Source organism: Artibeus jamaicensis, unplaced genomic scaffold (genome assembly GCF_021234435.1).
Source record: "Artibeus jamaicensis isolate MK-2021 breed Jamaican fruit bat unplaced genomic scaffold, CSHL_Jam_final contig_410, whole genome shotgun sequence".
Classification (NCBI taxonomy): domain Eukaryota; kingdom Metazoa; phylum Chordata; class Mammalia; order Chiroptera; family Phyllostomidae; genus Artibeus; species Artibeus jamaicensis.
The window spans coordinates 4,389,626-4,414,032 of record NW_026521820.1 but is presented as its reverse complement, the minus strand read 5'-3'; the positions used below and the strand labels follow the sequence as shown (position 1 = coordinate 4,414,032).

Sequence of the window (24,407 nt, the reverse complement as noted above, 5' to 3'; positions counted from 1 at the left end):
ATAACTCACCTCCATTGTGTTTGATGTTTCAAAAATAATTCCAAATTTAAATTTAACCACACAGAAAACAAAACCAGAAAGTCAAGATACTTTTAGAAATAAGTTCTTCAGTATTTTATGATATTTGATAGCAGCTTTTTTATTGGTTACAAAACCTAAGCCCATATACAAAATTAAGAACACGTTTAGATGCCTCTTTTGAAAGAATGTTTTAGTCTTTAAAACTGAGTTAAAAAAATAAAAACAATGCAATTCTTCAACACTGTTTTGAAAACTTAAAAGTGCAATGACATACTTAGTTTCCTTTATCTACGAAATGGCACAATTCCAATTTCATACTGATAAGGTCACAACAAACTGAATCAAGCAAATGCATACAAACGTGTGCACTACTTGATGCGAATATTCGCTTATGTTAGTTTGTACTTAAAATGCAAAGGAAATGGGAATTGGCACAAGAATGGCCCAATTTAATCTCAATGTGTGCGAAACTTAAAAGGTAACTCAGTAAATATGGAGAGTCCAGAAGAAACTAAACTCCAGAAGAAACCCCTGGAGGGGGTATAATTCACAATATGAAGAAGATTTGGACTTGAATGGTTTCACTGCAGTTTGTGACCTTAATTAGCTTTAACTCTTATTTCCTATTTGTAGAACACCGCTGTTTCAAAAATGTAGACTACAGTGTATGAACAGGATACAGTTAGCATATGAAGCTTTAACTCAAAATTTGGATAAAGAAAAAAGGCACAATGAACTTCAACTCAATTTTATGTGCACAAGAGTTGAAAAATCTGAGCCACCTTAAAGAGAAATTGATTCTAAAATTTATAAAACCTATAAATAATCAAGAGGCCAAACCACTATATTAAAACAGATTCTCTAGCAAGTAAAAATCTTGCAGTTTAAACATACGCTTGTATCCATTCTGGATACAAGACAAAACTCACTCTTTAAAGTGGCTCCACCTTGGCAGATACATATATTTGTAATGAATGCATACCTGCTATGTGTTGTTTATCAGTGAAAACACCCCAGCTGATTCACAAAGCTCTGATGGCATCTGTCTCATCTTTAACACAGTAAACAACCCCCACCCCCACTGAATAACTAAATTAGTTTAGATTTTCTATCTCTTCACATCAATACATTGGAAAGTTATAGCCAATAAACAGTAGCAGTAAAACCATTTCTGTGATAGCACAAATTATTGTTTTAAAAATTTCAATTCACTTTCTTTCATTAATAAATAACTGGGTCAGACAATTTACCAAAAGCAGTGACTTTACATAGTTAATATCAGATTTTGCGGAAGTACTTAAAGATCACTGCAAATCAGGTTTATGTTAAATAACTGCAGATTATTCCTCTACACAGATCCTGCCTGAATTTTTTAATATGTGAATATGCTTTTAGAATAAGATCTGAAATAACTTTCCCAATATTCGAAGAATGAAGTTTTATGACACTTCTTAATAGTTGCTGGTTTCTTGCCAGCCAACCACATTATCAAAATCACTGGTTACTAAGTAAAAAATATTTTAAGACTAAATTACAGTAAACATGAAAGCTCCACAGTTTAAACCCAATATAAATCAACCATACCCAATTATCAATTTAAAATAAAAATATCAACTCCTGAAAGCTAAAAGCAAGATTTTTCTTTTCTTAACATCACCAATGGGTACTTCAGACCTTTGTTTTTTTCTTTATAGTCAGGGACTCTTGCTTTCAACTTAAACAGAAGTTCAAGTCCATAACAGGTTGCAGCTCAGGTAAAATACCATGCACAGCATTTGATTACTTCTAAACAGCAGGAACACACAGGCTGAAGTAAGTGGTCAAATAGGGCTTGCTGTTCTCAAAAATTAGGTATAATGGCGAAAGCATCCATAGCTAAAGTTCTTCCTCCAGCCCTGGCTTCTGAGGCAGAAAATGAATACATCAATTACTGGTAGATGAAGTGCAGTTTTTTAAAACTTATCTGTTTAATCAATAATCAAATTTCTTTTTTAAGAGACTTTTTTTGTGTCAGTTCCACCAATGGAAATCATTTGGCTTGTACTTTAAAATCTATTTTTTCCACATAAAGAATACGAAAATATGTTTGTGGAGGACAATGATGGAGGTTCAGACCAAGCTGCACCTCTTTAAAGTCTTCCAATGTGTATATACATGATATCAAAGTGTCTTGATCCACAGCGCACCATTTTCCAAAGGAATATTAAGTGGACAGCTAACATGCCACCACTATGGAATATTCTAAACTGGAGATTGCAGCTGTCAGCGCGTGGCACCAGGAAAGAGGGCATAACAGGTTACTTGAAATTATTAAGGAGAATTCTAAAACAGTTCAGGAAATCATGCATTTGCATTTACAATCCATGTGATAGTAACTTTTGGCAACTGCAAAGTGACTGAGACATGGCTTGCTTTAGAAGCATCAAAACGAGGAAGAGGCATTTGTGTTTTGGAGCCTTCAGTTGTTCTGTCATTTGGTAGCCATCTGGTGGTGCTTCATACTGAATGTGGGAAAGATGCTGCACTCAGTTGAACTCAAAAATTAAATTCTTTTGTCTGAAGGTTGGCTGTTGGGTCAAAATTATAAGTACCTCCTTGTGTTGCTTCAGGAATGAGGCTAGGATCTTCATCAATCTATAAAAAGCAAATAAAAAAAATCCTGATTATATTAAGATACTATATATTCTGGTGTAAGCAGAAATTATTTACTTCTAACAAGAGAATTCTGTATGAATGTTTTATTCAGCTAAAACTATTTAAGTAAATCAATAATATTAACTTTAACAACATAAAATTAAACACATATTTTAAAACTGCCCTGTTCTTAAGTTCCTTATCTTTAGATTTATTGCATCTATCTAAACATACTTCGTTTCTATAGTTACTATCTCTTCCCATTTAACAGATTACAAATGTAACAAGATCTATTTTTTAAATTTTACTTATAATGAAGTTTTAGACATAGTATTTGAAAAAACTGATTTGTGGAAAATAATCATTAATTTTTGAAATTTATATTTTTATAAATAACTGGAAGAATGCCACCTAAAGAGTATCTGATATTCAATACAAATTTAATTCATGTTAATCTAAAAGGAAAATTCTTAGTAAACTCATGTATGTACAGGTTTCAATGTACATGTGGACATACCATACTTTAATATATACTTACATCATCACCAGAGAAATACTGATCTATGATTTCAAATGCTAATTTATATATGTCTTCATTTTCATGTTGTTGTAAAACTTCAATTTTCTCCAAACCTGACAAAAATAATTAAGCAGATAATAATTAAGCAGATATAATCAAACTGTGTGCCTTTTAATCACAAAAACTCCTAAAGAACTCAGAACACTATCCAATGACCCAAAAATAAGTTTGCCTAAAAAACAGATAAAAACCTGATATGTTCTATTTGGAGGACCCAATAACCCACTAATTTCTTTCTCTTTAGAAGTCCTTGAGGTACCCTGGTCCCTAAGGCAAGAAGTTTTAAAAAACACTGAAACACTCCATTTAATAGATGAGGAAACTGTCACACAGATGTAAAGGCATTTATTTCAGGTTAACGTGGCAAGTTAGTGACAGAACTAGAACAAAGATCATCCCAGACTGTTTTAACATAATCATACTGCCCCACACAATAATTTTCATCTTTTTCTTTGTTTTTCAAATGTATTACTTTTATGTGACTACAAAAATAAGTTTTCAGAATTTAGGGATTGACTGAGAAAAATTAAAGATAAAAATTTTTAATTTTGAAGTAATTTCCTGTGCTCGCTTCGGCAGCACATATACTAAAATTGAAGTAATTTCCTCAAAAAACTGAATAGGGGGGCTTATGTCCTACAGTTACAACAAACTTTGGAAAAATTTTTTAGAACTGTACAACACCTTCATTTATATTCCCAATATATTTATTCCACATATCAGAGGCACAAGTCTATAAATCTAAATCCTTAATAATAAATACTCTTCTTTGACAGCTTCCTTTTCAGCTAGGTTATTTTGAAATAGTTGCATATTTCTTTATGTAGTAATAATTTTAAAAATGGGCCCTGGCTGGCGTAGCTCAGTGGATTGAGCGCGGGCCTGGGAACCAGAGTATCGCGGTTCGATTCCCAGTCAGGGCACATGCCTGGGTTGCAGGCCAGTTCCCAGCAGGGGACGCATGAGAGGCAACCACATATTGATGTTTCTTTCCCACTCTTTCTCCTTCCCTTCCCCTCTCTCGAAAAATAAATAAAGAAAATATTTAAAAAAATAATAATTTTAAAAATGGGAAAATAGGTATCAAAGAAAATGAATTAATTATCTTTCATTCATTATAGAATTATACTACAAAGTAAATACGTATCCTAATTATAAGTATTACTCCCATACACAGAACAAACTATAGTGATAAAAAGCTTAACAGTAACAATTTTGTAGCTTAAATTCTCTGGGTTAAGTTGTTCTAAACTAGAATATAGGGCTAATTTCAAATTATCTTAAAAAGTAAAACATCCTAAAACCAGAATCAACAGTGAATTATTAATATAAAATCTGGATTTTTAATTACGCTTCTATAACTACTTCTATGACCATTGACAAGACTCCTTAACATCTGTAGGATAATTTTTTCTTGTTACTAAGAAAATGCTTCCAGTCTGAATACTCTTTGATGCAATAGCACTGTGACTTCAAGAGTAGCATTTGTATTTCCTAAAAAGTAATGTAAATCTCTAGGAAGGTTATTGAGTGACTGTCACAACCAGTTTTTCCACATTACATATGTCCTACTCCCTGGAAAATCCCGTTGGAATGATAATATAGTGAATACAGAACAGCGACATACTCTGATGATGTAACAGCAATGTACCCTAATAGTTTTCTTTCTAATTGTCTAAGGATCTAATGTTTCAGAGTTTAGTGTTCAACTATTTTTCTTTAGTAAATCCACTCTTACCTCCACATTCTTCTATTATTTCAGCTATTGTGCTTGCTTCATCACCAGCCATTATCAGAATGTTTTTCAGACCATCTAGAACTACTTGAACCACTTGAGAATCTTTTACTGACAGTAAACTACAGAACGGTGGAATTACATTCTGCTGTACAAGGTATTCAACCTACATAACATGAGAAAAGATTTTTTATTTATATAATTATCCTTTCCTCAAAAAGAATACAGTAAGGGTTTATAAACAATCAGTAATTCCTTTTTTAAAAATTATTGTTCAAGTACAGTTTTCTCCATTTCCCCCAACCACTCTTCCCTTCCCAACACACTTCTACCCTCAAATCCTACTCTGCTTTGTCCATGGGCCCCTTATACATGTTCTGAGACCCTTCCCTTTCTTTCCTGTTATCCCCTTCCCCCACCCCTCAGGTTATTGTCAGTTTGTGATGTATTTCAATGTCTCTGATTTTATTTTGCTTGCTTGTTTGTTCTGTTAATTATGTTCCATTTATAAGTGAGATCATATGGTATTTGTCTTTCATTGCCTTGCTTATTTCACTTAGCATAATGCTCTGTAGTTTCATCCATGTTGTGGCAAAGTGTAGGAGTTCCTTCTTTCTTCCTGCTGCACAGTATTCCATTGCATATATATACTACAGTTGTTTGATCCCCTCACTTACTGATAGGCACTTAGGTTGCTTCCAATTCTTGGCTCTTGTAAATTGTGCTTCTGTGAACAATGGGTTGCATAGGTTCTTTTAAACTGGTATTTCAGGATCTTTAGGGTAATCCCAGCAGTGGAATTACCAAGTCAAAAGGCAGCTCCATTTTTAGTTTTTTGAGGAAATTCCATACTGTTTTCCACAGTGGGGGACCAGTCTGCATTCCCACCAACAGTACACTAGGGTTCCCTTTTCTCCACAACCTCACCAGCACCTGTTGTTTGTTGACTTGTTGATTTCTTTATGATGGTCATTCTGACTGATGTCAAATGGTATCTCTTTGTGGTTTTAATTTGCATCAGTCTGATGGCTAGTAATGCTGGGCATCCTTTCATATGTATATGGGCCCTCTGTATGCACTTCTTGGAGAAGAGCATGCTCAGGTCCTTTGCCCATTTTTTATTGAACTGTTTGTCTTCCAGGAGTGGTATAATGTGAGTTCTTTATATATTTTGGAGATCAAACCCTTGTTTGAGGTATCATTGGCAAATGTTTTCCCATATGGTGGGTTCCCTTTTCATTTTGTTGATGTTTTTCTGTAGCCATGCAGAATCTTTTTATTTTAGTGAAGTACCATTTGTTTATTCTTTCCTTTATGTCCCTTGCTCTAGACCTATTGGTGAAAATATTGCTACATGGAATATCCGAGATTTCCTGCCTATTTTCTCCTCTAGGACTTAAATCATGTCATAACTTATATTTAAGTTTTTATTCATCTTGAGTAAATTTTTGTGTATGGTGTAAGCTGCTGGTTGAATTTCATTATTTTGCATGTAGATGTCCTGGTCTCCCAACGCCATTTGTTGAAGAAGCTGTTTTTACTCCATTTTATGCTTCTGCCCCTTCTATTGAATATTAATTGACCATAGAGACAGAGGTTTATTTCTGGACTGTATATTTGGTTCCACTGTTCTATGCATCTGTTCTTATGCCAGTAGCAGACTTTTGATTACAGTGGCCTTGTAATATAATTTGATAGCAGGTATTGTGATTTCTCCTACCCTGTTCTTCTTTCTCAAAATGGCTGTAGTTCAGGGTCGTTTAGGATTCCATATGAACTTTTGAGATGTTTGCTCTGTACTGTGAAATAGGTCATTGGTATTTTAGTAGAGATTATACTGAATCTATAAATTGCTTTGGGTAGTATGGACATTTTGGTGATGTTAATTCTTCCAACCCATGAGCAAGAGTTGCTTCCTTTTATTTGTGTCTTCCTTAATTTCTTTCTTCAGTGTTGTGTAGTCATTCTGGGTATAGGTCTTTTACCTCCGTGGTTAGGTTTATTCCTAGGTATTTTTTTTTCCTTGTTGCTATAGTAAATGGGATTTTTTCCCTGATATTTCTTGTTGTTGTACAAAAATGCCTTCAATTTCTGAATATTAACTATGTATCCCACTGTTTTGACAAATTCACTTCTTAGGTCAAGTAGTTTATTGGTGGAGTCAATAGGGCTTTCTATGAACACTATCATGTCATCTGCAAACAATGACAGTTTTACTGCTTCCTTTCCAATTTGATTGCCTTTCTTTTTCTTGTCTGATCACTGTGGCTATGAAAGCAGACACCTTACCTTGTTCCTGATTTTAGTGAGAAGGTTTTACTTTTTGCCCAATAAATATGATGTTGACTGTAAGTTTCTCGTGTATGGGCTTTATTGTGTTGAGGTATGCTTTCTCTACTCCCAGTTTGATGAGTGCTTTTATCATAAATGTGTGCTGTATCTATCAAGTGGTTTTTCTGCATCTATTGATATGACCATGTGATTTTTGTCTTTTTCTTATGTGAAGTATTATATGTATTGATTTTTTAAAAAATATTTAATTGTTGTTCAAGTACAGTTTTCTGTCTTTTACTCCCATTCCAGCCCCCCCCAGTGCTCCCCACCTCCCTCCCATTTCCACCCCCCTTAGTTGTCATCCATGTGTCCTTTATACTAGTTCCTGTAAACCCTTCCCCTTTCCCTTGAAATTCCCTCCCCTCTCCTCTCTGGTCCCTGTCAGCCTGTTCTCTATTTGAGTGTCTTTGGTTATATTTTGCTTGCTTGGTTGTTTTGCTGTTTAGGTTCCTGTTAAAGGTGAGATCATATGGTATTTGTCTTTCACCGCCTGGCTTATTTCACTCAGCATAATGCTTTCCAGTTCCATCCATGCTGTTGCAAAGGGTAGGAGCTCCTTCTTTCTTTCTGCTTCATAGAATTCCATCATGTAAAAGTATCATCATTTTTTGATCCATCTATTAACTGTTGGGCACCTAGGTTGCTTCTAACTCTTGGCTATTGTAAATTGTGCTGCTATGAACATTGGGGTGCATAGGTTCTTTCGAACTGGTGTTTCAGGGTTCTTAGGATATAATCCTAGCAGTAGAATTGCTGGGTCAAAAGGCAGATTCATGTTTAGTTTTCTGAGAAAATTCCATACTGTTTTCCATAGTGGTTGTACCAGTCTGCAATCCCAGCAACAATGAACTAGGGTACCCTTTTCCCCACAACCTCTCCAATACTTGTTGTTTGTTGCTTTGTTTATGATGGCCATTCTGACTGGTATAAAGTGGTATCTCATTGTGGTTTTAATTTGTATCCCTGTGACGTATCCCACTTGATCATAGTATATGATCTTTTAAGTTATTGCTGGATATGGTTTGCCAATATTTTGTTGAGGATTTCAGTGTCTATGTTCATAAACGATATTGGCCTATAGTTTTCTTTGTTGTGTCTTTGTCTAGTTTTGGGATTAGGATGATGCTGGCTTCATAAAAAGAGTTTGGGATTCTTCCTTCTTCTTGGATCTTTTGGAATTATCTGAGAAAGACAGGGGTTAGGTTTTCATTAAATGTTTCGTAAAATTCTCCTGTGAAACTGTCTGGTCCAGGGCGTTTTTGCTGGGGTTTTTTGATTACTACCTCAATTTTACTAGCTCTTATCCTTCTGTTCAGGCTTTCTACTTTTACTTCACTCACTATTAGAAGATTACATTTTTCTAGAAATTTCCCCTTTTCACCAAGGTCTGCAAATTCATTTACATGCTGTTGTTTGTAGCAATTTCTTACAATCTTTTGTATTTCTGTGGTAGCAGTTGTAATTTCTCTTCTTTCAATTCTGATTTTATTTATTTGGGTCCTCTCTCTTTTTCTCTTGATGAGTCTGGTTAAAGGCTCGTCGTTTTATCTTTTCAAAGAACCAACCTGTGAATTTATCAATCCATTGAACCGTTTTCCTAGTCTCTAAATCATTTAATTCTGCTCTGGTCTTAATTATTTCCTTCCTTCTACTTGCTCTGGATTTTGTTTATTATTGTTCCTCCACTTCTTGTACATGTAGGGTTAGGTTGTTTATTTGAAATGTTTGTATTTTCTTTAGGTAGGCCTGTATTGCTATGAACTTCCCTCTCAGGACTGCCTTTGCTGTGTCCCACAGGTTTGGACTGTTGTGTGTTCATTTTAATTTGTTTCCAGAAACTTTTTGAGTTCCTACTTGATCTCATTATTAACCCACTCATTGTTTAATAGCATGCAATTCAATGTCCAAGAATTTGAATGATTTTGAGCTTTTTCCTTGAGGTTGTTTTCTAGCTTCAGGCCCTTGTGGTCAGAGAAGATGCTTGATATGATTTCAATTTTCTTGAATATGTTGAGAATTGTTTTCTGTCCAGTCATGGTCTGTCTTTGAAAATATTCCATATGCATTTGAAAAGAATGTGTATTTTGCTTCTTTAGGATGAAAGGTTGTATGTACATCGGTAAAGTCCATTTGATCTAGGGCACTGTTCAATGATGCAATATCTTTGCTGATATTGTATTTGGAAGATCTATCCATTTTTGACATTGGGGTTTTAAAATCCCATATTATAACTGTGCTGCCTCCAAGATTTTCTTTATATACTTGGGTGCTCCTATGTTGGGTGCATATATATTTACAATATTTATGTCTTCTTGATGGATTCTTCCCTAGAGTATAACGAAGTGTCCTTCTGTGTTTCCTTTTATGGTTTGGTTTAAAGAGGTGTATTGTGTCTGATAAAAACACTGCTACCCCAGCTTTTTTTCCCTGTCCATTTGCTTGGAATATTTTTCTCCTGCACTTCATTTTCAGTCTGTGTAGGTCTACTGTTCTGGGGTGGGTCTCTTGTAGGCAGCATATGTGCAGGTCATGTTTTCTTAGCCATTCAGTTATCCTATGTCTTTTGATTGGAGCACTTAGTCCACTTACATTTAAGGTTATTATTGATAGGTATTCATTTTTTCCCTTTTGTCCCTGTGTTCCTCTCTCTCTCACCCTTTTTTCTTCTTCTTCTTAAAGCAATTCCTTTAGGATCTTTTGCAATGCTCGTTCGGTGGAGGTATATTAGCCTCCTTTTGTCTGGGAAACTCTTTATTTTGCCTTCCATTTTAATTGAGAGCCTTGCTGGGTACAGCAGTCTTAGTTGTAGGACTTTGCTTTTCATTACTTGGAATATTTCTTACCATTCCCTTCTGGCTTGTAGTGTTTCTGTTGAGAAACCAGCTGCTAGCCTTATTAGAGCTCCTTTGTATGTTACTTCCTGCTTCCCCCTTGCTGCCTTTAAGATTCTGTCATCTTTAAAATTTGGCATTTTAATTATGATGTGTCTTGGAGTAGGCCTCACTGGGTTATTTTTTATTGGGATCCTCTATGCTTCCTGAACTTATGTGGCTTTTCCCCTCTGCAAGTTAGAAAAGTTTTCTGTCATTATTGTTTTTAAATTTATTTAAATTGTTATTCAAGCATAGTTTTCTTTTACTCCCATCCCAGCCCACCCTCTGCTAGTGCTCTCCACCTCCCTCCCATTTCCACTCCCCTTAGTTTTTGTCCATGTGTCCTTTGTACTAGTTCCTGTAAAACCTTCCCATTTTCCCCTGAAATTCCCTCCCCTTTCCCCTCACGTCCTTGTCAGCCTGTTCTCTATTTGAGTGTCTTTGGTTATATTTTGCTTGCTTGTTTGTTTTGCTGTTTAGGTTCCTGTTAAAGGTGAGATCATGTGGTATCTGTCTTTCACCGCCTGGCTTATTTCACTCAGGATAATACTTTCCAGGGGTGCATAAGTTATTTTGGATTGGTGTTTCAGAGTACTTAGGATATAATCCTAGCTCATTATTTTTTGAAACAGGTTTTCTATCCCTTGCTCCTTTTCTTTTTCCTCTGGTATTCCTGTGATACAAATGTTTTTGTGCTTCATGTTGCCCTTTAGTTCCCTTAAGCTATATTCATATTTTTTTGTCTTTTTTTGTGTGTCTGCTCTACCTTGTATTTCTTTCTACCCTGTGCTCTAGCACCCTAATGCAGTTCTGCTTCATCCAGCCTGCTTCAAGTCCTTCTGGTGTATTTTAGATATTGTATTCTTCATTCTTCCTGATTCTTGTTTATAGTTTCTACTTCCTGTTTCATACTGTTGTAGTTCCCACTCAGTTCCTTGTAGTTGTCCATTAGTTCCCTGAGCATCCTTATAACCATTCTCTTCAATTCTATATGTGATAGTTTGCTTGCCTCCATTTCATTTACCTCTTTTTCTGGGGAATCTTCCATTCGTTTTGATTCCAGGTTCTTTTTTTGTTTACCCATTTTAGGCAACTCATTTTGTTTATTTTGAGATTCCAGGTGCTCTGCTTTGCCAGCTGTCTTCATGGGGTGAACTTCTATCATAGGGTATCTGTGGGTCTCGATGGTATAGACCCTCTTGTCTCCTTGTCTGGATGCTCTGGGGTTGCCCTTTGTTCCATTTATGTGAGCTCTCTTGTTATCCTTGGGCTTTACCTGTTTGTGGCTCTTTTTTTTGTGGTGGGTTCTCCCGTGCAGTAGGTTCACTGATATTCACAACTCCCACCTTGTCTTGTATGCTGCTGTACAGGTGTTGGTTACACAAAGCAGTTTTACCAGACAACCAAACATACACCAGCAAAAAGAACCCCCCAATCAGTAATTCCTAATCATAATACAATAGTTTACCTAACTATATCAACAATCATAAGTTAGTTTCCCCAAACTCACTTGATCTTTTCTGCCACTTATTGTTAAGTTGCTAATTGCCCAAGCAGCCTCTTTTTGTGTTCCAAAGTCCCCCTGAAGATTAAAAAAAAAGAAATAATAAAATGAATTCTTTAATCAAAAAGTCCTGGTTATAAGATAGTAACATAACTGATGAACACACAATGTCACTGACCTTAGCAAGTTGATGAATAATCATGGGGATTAACCCAGCATCAATTACAGCTTGAACTTGCTGCTGGTTGCCTGCTGTTATGTTGGAAAGGAACCACACTGCTTCCTATAGTTGAACAAAACACAGGGCATCTTCATTTGAAAACTATATTTCTAATGTGTTTATATTTTGATTTTAACATAGTTTATATATATAATAACACAACTACCAGGGTTGTATTAAGGGGAAAGCATCTAAAAGTGATTAGGTTATAAAGAACACCATTTTAAACAAGTTATAAGGAAACTTCTATTCATAATATTTGGGCCCCATTAACCTAGCATTTATCCATTCAATAAAATATATACCTACTATAAGCTAGGGACTGCTTTAGACATGGGACATGGCAGAAAATAAAATAGTCAAAAACTGTATACTGATAGAGCTTTTTACATTTTTGGTGCATGAGCTCCTTCTAAAATACAGATTATAAAGAAAAAATTAATTTTCTAGTAAGTTGTTAAAACTACTTCTAATAAAGATGAGTTGCTTTACTATAAAACTATTTACTTACAAGATATATTTAGAACTTAAATATGTAACTAGTGTAGTATGGGTCTACATAAAATAGATCTTACTGCAACCTGAAAGGATTTTAAGCCATGTTACATTAAGTCACAAACCAAAAGATTTATTGTATCAAATGTGTGCCTCGTCCTCCTTCACAGTTAAGACTTAATTGTATATTTGTTTTGCTACCCAACTGTGGAAAGATGTTAACAATTAGTGAATCAGTGTTTAGAGTATGTGAGTGTTCACTATAGCATTGTTGCAAAAATCTCGTAGGTCTGTACATTTTCCAAATAAAATTTTGAGGGAATAAAATCAAGTTGGTAACTTCTATCTACAGGGTCCCAAGATGGTCCCAAGATACAAATAACACAAATGCAAATAGGAGGAAAACTTCTGAAGCAACTACTTGCTGAAACTGAGTTGGTATCTACACAAATCCTTTTTCTTTTCCCCATGATACCTTCCTTCATTTACAGCATATTGAATCATAGGCTGGAGCTTCTCTCTACCCATTTCTGTCCAGCTTCCTCACTTCTTAACTGTTTCCAATTATGGAATATATTTAGGTGAAAAAATCACTTATATTACTGAAATTTCTATAACAAAAATAACTGGCTGAGAGTCTGAGAGACTCTGGCTTCTTTGCTTTCATTGGAACAAATGTATATACACCTATACAATATAACTTCTGACAACATACTTTTCTGTAAATATCCAACTGTTAAGATACAGTCAAGCAACTATGTACATATAGCTATGACAGAAGAAATGATCAGTAATTCTGGTTTTGGGGATGGTGACATTTCAGGAAGCTAAAACTACATTAAGCTAAATGCAACTAAAACCATGAGACACAACTTCTACCACTAGGGTGGCAATAAAAACAATATAGATACCAAAGGGACTGAAAGCAAGGAGTAAAACAGACAGTTGTATGCTAATGTCCATAGCAGCATTATTCACAACACCCAAAAGATAAAAACAATCCAAGTGTCCATCAATAGATGAATGGATTAAAAAAATGTGGTATATATATACAATAGAATATTTATGCCACCATGAAAAGGAATGAAGTTCTGATACATGCTCCAACATGGATGAACCTTGAAAACATTAGCAATATGATATAAGCCAGACACAAAACACTTAAGTAACTATTTAACAATTAATAAGTTGGTATCTCAAGCTTGAAATCTTGAAAAAAGAAATTTTTATGATCTTTTAATTTAGGCACCCCACCTTTTGGTACAATCTAATTTTGTAGGGAGATTATATTATGGTCTGTTTGTTTATAAAAAATACCAGCCAGCCCTGGCCAGTGTGGCTTAGCTGGTTGGAGTGTTGTCCCACTCCAACCAGCTAAAGATCATGGGTTCAATTCCTGGTCAGGACACATACCTAACTTGAGGGTTCAGTCCCCACTTAGGGTGTGTGCAAGAGGCAACCAATCAATGTTTCTCTCCCTATCTCTCTCCCTTTCTTCCCCTCTCTCTAAAATCAGCATGTCCTCCAGTAAGAATTTTTAAAAAAAGATACCAGCCATCCAATGAGAGATGTTTTATGTATTCTAAACTAGTGGCTACTAATTTGTTAACTTGCTACTACTCAGTCTATTTAAATTAATACACTGGTTAGTACAAAAGTAACTTTTAATCTGTAATGATCAGGACAGCACATGTAGCAAGCAAATAAAAATAGAAACAAAATAATTACAGAGGTGATTTGAAATAATTTTCAACTTAACTGCTGTGATTTTGAAGAAAATCACAATCAAACAGCAACAAGAGAAACAAAAGGACAGTTAAAAATGAGATATGCAAAGAGAAGGAAATGCACTGAGGATATACGCCTTACCTTGTTTATCTTCTCCTTTGGGTGTGACAAGAGATTTGGGAAGTGTGACAGAACATCACAGTTGAGAACAACCTGGGTCTGCTCATCGGTGCCAGTTACTATGTTGCCAACTGCTCTCAGTGCTGCTGTCTGGGGTGGGGATAAAATGTTTTCTATAAATTTGTTTATGATGAAATACATTCTGTACTTTTTCAGAATTCTGAGAAAATGTAAAAATACAAAGGGTGAATGATTACCACTTATTGCATTCTTATACAAAGCACTTCACAGAACTAGAAACAATTTTAAACACTATTTTTGTGAAAATGGAACTATATGGAAACATTATACGGGAAAAGTTTTTAAATATTTAAAATAAAGGTCTGTTTTTAACAGCTATTTTTATCTATTACTAAATTGGTCCCATCTGGAATGGGCAGACATTTCCATCTAGAAAGTTACTTTTACAGAAGTGGGATCAACAGATCTATCAACCACATACCCCTAATTAGAGTGAGGAGAAACTAGACAGAGAAGGAAATGCACTTAGGATGATACTGCAATTATCTTGAGGAAAGAAAACAAGTCTTGAACTAAATCAGTGGCTCGAGATACATAAGAAGACAGATTTGAAGCTATGTAATCAGAATTGCCAGGATTTTGTAATGGGGAGAAAATGAAAGGAGGAATTCAGGGTTTCCAGCTTGGACTTGCCATCTGTCCACTGAAAGGGGATATAGGAAGAAGAGCAGTTTTGTGAGAGACAATGATACCTATCATTTTTGTCTGGTTGAAATAATAATAGAATGCTTAAAGGAGTTATTAGAGGAATGTCTAAAGGCTGAAGGACAATTGGCTACATGAGTCTGAAATGTAGCCAAGAATCTGGGAGAGATAAAGATTTGGAAATCAACAATATCAGGTTTAGTAAAAGAATTATGGAGACAGCTGCATACAAACAGAACTAAAGCCTAGTTGTTCAAATTAATGGTTATAACAAACAATTTTATACAAGTAAGAAAACTTTAAAAATACTTACTTGAACTTTCACTTCCTGGTGGCTCAGCAGGGGCACAAGAAATGGTACAACCCCTGAATCAATAACCATCTGTATCTGCTCATTACCTCCATCTGTCAGGTATGACAGAGCCCAAACAGTATCTACAAGAATCTATAGAAAGTAGAAAAAAATTACTGGTTTATGTATTTGTTTGAATGCTCAAAATACATAATAGACCTCAGGGGTGGTAACATAAAAAGTAATTAAATTCATGTTTGAACTTGGTTATTTACCTGATAAACTTATGAAGTAGTAGGTAACTCTCAATGCCTACCTCAACTCATTCAACACAAAAATGAGACACAGAAGTCTGGGACAACTTTTACCTCAACTTCTGTAGTTATACATCAGATAGATAAATTTATTTATCTTTATAGGAGATTTTTATTTATTTTTCAAAAGATCTTATTTATTTATTTTCAGAGAGGGGAAGGGAGGGAAAAAGAGAGGGAGAAAAACATCAATGTGTGGTTGCCTCTGACAGCACACCCCCACCCTGCTGGGGATTTGGCCCACAACCCAGGCAGGTGCCCTAGGCTGGGAATCAAACTGGTGATCTTTTGGTTCACAGGCCAGTGCTCAATCCACTGAGCCACATCATCCAGGGCCAGATAGATGAATTTAAAAACAGGCAGAAAAGTAATTCTCACTTCCCCCACAGATTGAGAAACTAATAATCACAAGGAAACACTTTATATATGGAATGAAACCAATATACCATGCTGCCTCAAGTCTAGCAAGGACCTGAAAGATCATCTCTCTATACTAGTGATTTTCAAACATATCTAACAATATAAATGATTTTTCAGATTAAAGCAAAAAGATCAAAGAAATGACTTAGCATTTTAACTTCATTTGGAAAAAAAATTATTTGCAAACCTTTTGAAAAATGTCCTCACTTAATGAGAGCATGAAGTATATATAAACATGCCCTGTATACATTTAATTTTGCAAATAATAAAAAAATGAGGCTCAGATTTGTTGACTCATTCAAAGTCAAACAGCTTATATATAGGTTGTCTTCAGAGAAATGTAAGCACAGGTCTCATCTCGTGTGAGATCTACAGATGTTTCCTATTAGGGTCGTCTAAATTAAAGATATTCTTTAGTGCTGAAATAATAGCAACCACCTGCATTCAAATCTCTCCTTCAAAAAAGTGTATATATGAATAAGAGCAAATAAAGCCACATAGAGCCCACATCTTCAGCATTACTAAGAGTAAGAGAACACTACAAATTTCAAATTATTTGTAAAAAGAGAAAAAATTAAATTCAAACTTTTGTTTGAACCTCCTTCCCCGAGCCTGTTTAAACATCAGAGAAGAGGAGAGGGCTTACAGGTAGCGTATCCTAGTAAAACAGTCCCACATTGGTGGGACAGAGACCACGTGGCCTGAACAGCCTACAATACTTTCTATTTGTCCTTTATAGGAAAATTTGCTGACATCTTTACTAGAGGTTGAGCTTCATTCACTAAGATGACTGAGGAAGACTAACACAAATGTGAGGCTAAAGGTGGAAGAGTAATTTATAAATGCATTTTGTTCTGAAAAAATGGAAATATTGCAACTTCAAAAAAAAGGGAAGACAGAAGCTCTGAGAGCTGAGTCCATGAACTATCCCATTCTAGATCTATAGATATGTGTATTGGCAAAGCCTGCTTACTGCCCAGTCTAACAGCTAACAAGATTAAAACAGAAACCAGAGGCTCATAACATAAAAGCTAAAATATGCAGGCTAAAACTGAAAGTAACTCATTATACCAAGAACCAAGATCATCAACTCAAAGGGAGGAAAAAACCAGTCACCAAATGCTACACTAAGCTGACAGAAGTACTGAAATTATCTGACAAGGATTTTAAAGTGACTATCATAAAAATGCTTCACTGAGCAATTATGAACATGTATGAAACAAATATGGAAGTCTCAGCAAAGAAATAGAAGACATCAAGAAGAACAAAGAGAAAGTTTAAAACTGAAAAATTCAGTAATCAAAATTTAAAACTCACTAGAAGGACTCAAGAGTAAAATGTAAAGAGGGAAAAAATTAACCAAATTCAAAAGATAGACCAATATAAATTATGCAATCTGAATGAAAGAAAAAACAAATAAGACTGCAGAGAAATGAGCATTTCAGGAACTTGTAGGACAATAATGAAAGATGTAACATTTGTGTTATTACAGTCTCAAAAGGAGAGATGGAGCTGAAAAACATTTGAAGAAATATGGCAGGAAATCTCCCCAATTTGGCAAAAGACATAAACCTGTAGATACAAAAATGAGGGGATGAGGCCAGAGAAAAGAGAAAACAAAATAAGCTCATCAACTGTTGCACAAGTAAAAGACAGGAGTTAGAAAATACCATTTAAGCTCTGGCCCGATGGTTCAACTGGTTAGAGTGTCGTCCCATACACCAAAAGGCTGTGGGTTCAATTCCCAGTCAGGGTACATACCTAGGTTGTGGGTTTGATCCCTGGTTGCAGCATATACAAAAGGCAACTGATTGATATTTCTCACATTAATGTCTCTCCTCTCTCCCTCCACCCCCTTCCTCTCTCTCTCAAATCAATAAAAACAAACCCTTGAGTGAGGATTAAAAAAAAAAACCCAACATTTAAAACTATCAAAACAGAGAGTAAAAAAGGGCATTATAAAAGATATAAGTATAAAGGTAATATTACAACAAACTAAACCTTTCTAAATACCAAGAGAAATTTTAAAAAGAGAAAAGAAGTATACTCAATAGAAAACAAATGCACATTTATTACATAAAATAACATGACCGTTAAAAACAAACATATGAATGCTTGCTTCGGCAGCACATACACTAAAATTGGAATGATACAGAGATTAGCATGGCTCCTGAGCAAGGATGAGATGCAAATTCATGAAGTGTTCCATATTTTCTGAAGCTAAACAACAAAACAAACAAGCAAGCAAAATAAAAACAACGACACTGAAATAGAGAATAGAACAGCGACCAGAGGGGAGAGAGGAGGGAATTTCAGGGGGAAAAGGGGAAGGATTTACAGGAACTGGTATAAAGGACACAAGGACAACAACTAAGGGGGGTGGAAATGGAAGGGACGTGGGGGGGACAGGGGGGTGGGCTGGGATGGGAGTAAAAGACAGAATACTGTAGTTGAAAAATAATTAAATAAAAAATAATAATAATAAAGATTAAGTCCTAGAAGAAAAAAACAAACATATGAAACAACGTGAATGGGTTTAACTGACCTATAACAAGAAAAAGAGACTTCCGCCAAGATGGAGGCATAGCTGGAGATGCTGTGCTTTCTCCCACAACCAAGTTGAGAGACAACAAAATACAAGTAACAGAAAACACAGCCAGAACACAGAAAATTGAACTTTTTGGAAGTCTGAAAACAACGAATTCTTCAGCCTGACAGATAGACCAGTGAGGGAGTGGGCGGCGAGAGGCAGCAGAGGGGACCACCATTTCCCCACTCTGACCCCGCCCCCACATACAGCGTCACAACTTAGCAACCCTGGCCGCCCACCCCTGGTAAACATCTAAGGCTCCGCTCCTCACACTTAATGGGCGTGAACAGACCAAAAATGGCTCAAGAAGATCTCAAAGCCCCAGAGCCCATTAATCTAAGCAACGAAGAAGTAGCAAAACTTTCAGATGCACAGTTCAAAACACTGGTGATCAGGATGCTCACAGAACTGGTTGATTATAGTCACAAATTAGAGGAACATATAAAGGCTAAACTAATTGAAATGAATGGAATTCCACAAGAAACCAACAGTGATGAAGAGGAAACTGGGACTCAAATCAAGGGAGTGAACCAGAAGGAAGAGAATAATGGACAAACAGGAAAATATGAAGAAACAAGAATTCAAAAAAATGAGAAGAGACTTAGGAACCTCCAGGACATCTTTAAATGCTCCAACATCCAAGTTATAGGGGTACCAGAAGGGGGAAAGGAACAGCCACAAGTGGAAAACTTATTTGAACAAATAATAAAGGAGAATTTCCCCAATCTGGCAAAGGAAATAGACTTCAGGAAATCCAGGAAGCTCAGAGTCCCAAAGAAGTTGGACCCAAGAAGAAACACACCAAGGCACATCATAATTACATTAGCCAAGATTCAAATGAAGGAGAGAATCCTAGATGCAGCAAGAGATAAGGGGACAGTCACCTACAAAGGAGTTCCCATCAGACTCTCAGCTGATTTCTCAAAAGAGACCTTACAGGCAAGAAGGGGCTGGAAAGAGGTATTCCAAGTCATGAAATCCAAAGACCTACAACCAAGATACTCTATCCAGCAAAACTTTCATTTAGAATGGAAGGGCAGATAAAGTGCTTCTCAGATAAGATCAAATTCAAGAAGTTCATCATCACCAAGCCCGTATTATATGAAATCTTAAAGGGACTTATCTAAGAAAAAGAAGATAAAAAAGATGAACAGTGAAAGGACAGCAAACTCGCAGTTATTAAGAACCACACCTAAAACAAAAGCAAACTAAGAGGACAGCTAGATCAGGGGCAGAACCATAGAAATGAAGATCACATGGAGGGTTAACAACAGGGGAGTGGGAGAAGGAGAAGGGGGGAGAAGGTACAGAAAATTAGTAGCGTAGATGGTAGGTAGAAAATAGGGGGGAGGGCAAGAATAGTATGGGAGATATAGAATCTAAAGAACTTGAGACATGTGGTCATAAACTAAAGGGGGGGAAGAGTGGGGGAGGGGTTGTGCAGGGTGGAGGGGAATGAAGGGGGGAAATAGAACAACTGTAATAGCATAATTAATAAAATATATTAAAAAAATAAAAAATAACAAACTAGGAAAAGTGTTTGCAATTCATAAACTAAAGATTTACTGTTTAAAGAGGCAAAAAAAAAAAAGATTTTCAAATTGTCTCCTAAAAGAAAACCCACTCTATTGTACACCTAAAATAAAGTAATTCAGAAACGCTAAAAATAAAGGAATGAGCAAAGAAATCCAAGTAAGTAATAACAAAATGGAGACCTCAATCTTATTAGACAAGTTCAATTTAGGATAAAAAGCACTACAAAGAACAAAGAAGGCTACTTTATAAAGCTAAATTTCACAATTTACAGTGAAGGTATAATAGTTATAGACCCTTATTTACCAAGTAACCCTACAAATACCATACAAAGAAGAAACTAAAAAGATGTAAAGAAATATATAAAAATATACTAATAGATTTTTGCACATTACTATCAGTGTGAGGGAGGTCAAGTGGACAAAAAATGAGGAGATACATCTTATAAATATACAGGCATACCTTGTTTTTTTATGCTTTGCAGGTATTGCTGTTGACACCAAGAAAGAAGATACTTACCAAGGGCAGCTCATGACAGTTAACTGGGCTCAAATTTAAAAACAGAGTGTAGTAGCTGTTTGCAAACAGGGGCCTCACACACAAGCCACACCTCAGGGAGAAGCCTGCACTGAACTGCCTGCCTCCTGCACTGAGCTACTTTTTGGACTGTGTTCCTGCCATCTGAGCCAGACCTTACACAAGTTCCTGGAATTGCATTTCAACCAATAGGATTGAGACTTTCCCCATCCAATTAGTCATGCAGCTATATCTTCATTTGCATCTTTACTGACCAATCAGGACAATGCATTTGGACCAGTCAGATTGTGAAGATTTGGAATCCTCTTCTGCATGAGGATGGACCATTCAGGGACCAGATGCAGGGAGATCTCTCTATATAAGCCAGCTCCCCTCTGCCTGCAGGAAGACACTTTCCCTATCTATCCAAGATTGAAGACTGTGTTTCCTGGCGCAGACTGGAGCAGAACTGTCTAGCTGGAGAAGTTCCTCACTCACCCAAGGGCCACCTCACAGCCATGCTGTTCTACAACCATACTAATTTATAATTGAACTCTAACTATATTGAGCTGTTCCACAGCCCTGCTGTATTACAATTGAGCTGTTTGTACTGAATTAACTTTCCTTCTTCACTACACTCCAAATCGGGGATTCTTGTTGGCATTGAATTGATGCCAATTACCATTAATTGATATCACATGGCACCCAACATGGTGTACTGAAGCAATGACCAGATCTCCTGATGCCACCCTAAAACCAAAGCATCTGGCACCTGCACAAGCCCCTTGTGCTTAAGTTGTCTTCCCAGTGGTGTATGAAGGTCTTGAGTAAGACCTTTCAGATCCAACATCTCCCAGACTTGTGGTTGAGATCTTGGAGAATTTATTTGGTTTAGGTATGGGACCCTCATCCAGTGACCTCAGTTCATTCATTTGTACTGAGAGGGCCCATTAATGTGATTTAGTTTTGGTGCCTAGAAGGGGTATCTCTCCGTTGTGTTTGGTATCAGGGAGGGTATTTTCCAGGGAGGTCTTTCCTCTGCCCCATTCAGTACCAAGGAGAGTATCCTCCAAATTGGTAATAAGCCTTGTCCATAATGTTAGTGGGGATGTCAGGATGCTTTCACAAGGAGAGATACCTGTAGGAATGCTCACCCTTAAGAGGCACTGGGGAGGGGAGAAGACACTGTTTATAGGAGGAGTGCAAAATGCCTAACCCATGCTCTAAAATTTTCATTTTAATCAACTGCCTCCTGGTGGCAACAGAGTAATGTACAAAAACTGTAGTCCAGAGAACTGTGCTTGGCTAGGTCTCTGGACAAAAATCATGCCAGATGATCTCAAGTTTTTTTGGCCAAGATGGGGTTCCTTTGAAACCACAAAAGCTTTCTATTTGCACATTCAATTAGAAAAATACAGTACCTTCCAGAAAGACAGAAAAGCCTTTAAAAAAATTGGTCTAAAATAAAATCATGAGGCAACTATTGCCTCCCTTAGGAAAAAAAATCTAAATTGTGTAAACACCTTGAAAATGGAATTCTATGCAGCAGAGAGAAAGAAGGAGCTACTACCTTTTGCAACAACATGGATGGAACTGGAAAGCATTATGCTGAGTGAAATAGGCCAGGCATTGAAGGACAAATACCATATGATCTCACCTTTGACAGGAAGCTAAAGAATAAAACAAACAAGCAAACTGAATAAAAACAAAGACACTGAAATAGAGAACAAGTGGGCAGCGACCAGAGGGGAGAGGGAAGGGAACTTAAGAGGAAAAAGGGGGAGGGATTTTGAGGAACAAGTATGAAAGACACAGAGATGAGGACTGGGGGGGGGGGGACGGAGGGGGGGGAGATCGGGCGGGGGGGGGGGTGGGGTGGGATGGGAGAAATAGATAAAAAAAATGTACTTGAAAAGTAACTAAATAAAATTTAATATAAAAAAATAAAAAGAAAAATTAGAAAAGGAAACTGGTGCTTGTAAAACTGGATACTTCATATACCAGCAACCCCTGCTTGCACCCTGCTGAGCCTCTGCATCTTTCCTTTCCCTCCCCCATATTCTTTGTCTCCAGATGTGCAGCAGCCATCTTTTGCTCAGGCTTTACCTCTGGAGCTCTCTGTCTCTGGAGCCACCAAAAAATCTGTCCCTTTTAACTCAGGCCTTTTAGGGCCACTCTTTATTTTCTGAGTTTTCCAAATTCACTGTGCACTGTTGCTTTTTCCATTTGCTTTTGTTTGTGTTTGTTGATAAGCCCACCTTAAGCACAAACTTCAAAACAGGATCTCAAAGCTCTTGGAGACAACAGAATGCAATTCTGATTTTAAAAACAGCTTTAAAGGAATTATTATAGCATGCAGAAACTCTGCCCATCTAAGCAAAACCTCAACTTAGTCCATCTGCCAGAAAACATATATGGATCCACAATTTTTGTATAATTTTTGAGGTTGTATTGTGCTATCTGGTTATATATGTCTATGCATGTTAAAGATCTATTTCTACTGCTAGACAGTATTGCCAACATTGATTTGTTAATTCAAATTTATATTATAAAAAGACTCTACTCAATTGTCTTAAAACAAATGAGTACTTACATAAATTAGAGGTAACAGAATCTAACACAATTATTTTTCCAGTGCATATGATCTAGGATTAATCTTTAGTAAATGAAAACTAGCTTAAGGATGTTGGTTTAATTAAGAAGAGCATGTAGCTGTCTGTTCACTGCACTGCTAGCTTTGGGGCTAGCAAACAAGATGGGAAACAAGGGTAAGTTTCCCTTGGAGACCTGAGCACGTCATTTTGAAAGGCTAGAGGGGCATCAAATGACTCATATTAAGATTCAGATACTCTCAATAAATCCTAATTAGGATGTTATGATAATGAAAAATGACTGCATATAAAGAGAATAACATGTGTTTGGTAAAAGAAGGTATGAAGAATGCAAATACATTTTTATTGAAGGAAAAGAAAATAATTCTGTCCCAGAGGGAATATTTCTAGTTTATGAAGGATTAGATGTCTATGGAATGTCTAAGGATGTTAATTTCACACATGCTTCAGACACAGCTAGAGATGAACCAAGTGACAACTGCATACTTTCATTTAATGCTTACATGCTTAAAAGGTAACTCACTAGACTTGGGGTTCTCAAATTCTGCACATTCCAAAGAAAGGATTGACCCTCGATCAGCTCCTTCGAGATAACCTGAGCCCTTGGATTACCCTGCCTGATAACACGGTAAACCTGAGATGTTGGGTCCAGACAGTGAGCTTATGCTAATAATGTGATTTTATGGTGAACACTTCCTTCTTTTTGCCTTAGGCCTTGGGCCACACTGTATCACTTTGACCTCTCGGAGGGGATGAAGACTAAGTAGCTAAGGTCACTCAAGGAGGCTATTCATGCCTTATGTGAGTGACCACCAATAAAACTCTGGGCACCAAAATTCAGAAGATTCTGGTTGGCAATACACGTGACATGTGCTGTCACACACGTTTGCTGAGAGAATAAAGTGCTGTCCGTACAACTCTACTGAGAGAAGACAACTGGAAGCTTGCACTGGTTTCTCCTAAACCCGACCCTATATGCCTTTTGTCTTTATTAATTTTTAAAGCTGCATCTTTTTGCTGAGATAAACCATAAGTATGAATGTAACAGCTTTTCAGTTATTTCTTCTAGCAAATCGCTGTACTTGAAGGTAGTCTTGGGAACCCCAATACACATATCAGCAAATGTCAATAGCAACCAAGTCTCAGCACATAACCAACTG

General features: G+C 36.5%; 1 protein-coding gene and 1 non-coding gene across 3 annotated transcripts in view; one reads left to right on the top strand and one right to left on the bottom strand.

Moving 5' to 3' along the window:
• Positions 1-121: 121 nt before the first annotated feature.
• Positions 122-24,407, bottom strand: part of KPNA3 (karyopherin subunit alpha 3) — a 112,867-nt gene continuing 88,581 nt past the window's right edge. For both annotated transcript variants that reach the window (XM_037159344.2, XM_037159345.2), the window contains 7 exons: positions 15,284-15,415; positions 14,266-14,394; positions 11,860-11,964; positions 11,688-11,759; positions 4,974-5,136; positions 3,194-3,288; positions 122-2,655 (listed from right to left, as the gene is read on the bottom strand). In XM_037159344.2, coding sequence (XP_037015239.1) covers positions 2,557-2,655; positions 3,194-3,288; positions 4,974-5,136; positions 11,688-11,759; positions 11,860-11,964; positions 14,266-14,394; positions 15,284-15,415 — 795 coding nt within the window. In that variant the 3' untranslated portion in view covers positions 122-2,556. The remainder of the gene's footprint in view (positions 2,656-3,193; positions 3,289-4,973; positions 5,137-11,687; positions 11,760-11,859; positions 11,965-14,265; positions 14,395-15,283; positions 15,416-24,407) is intronic.
• LOC119059623 (U6 spliceosomal RNA) lies at positions 18,108-18,211 on the top strand. The gene has a single exon (XR_008391641.1). It is a non-coding gene; the product is annotated as a U6 spliceosomal RNA (small nuclear RNA).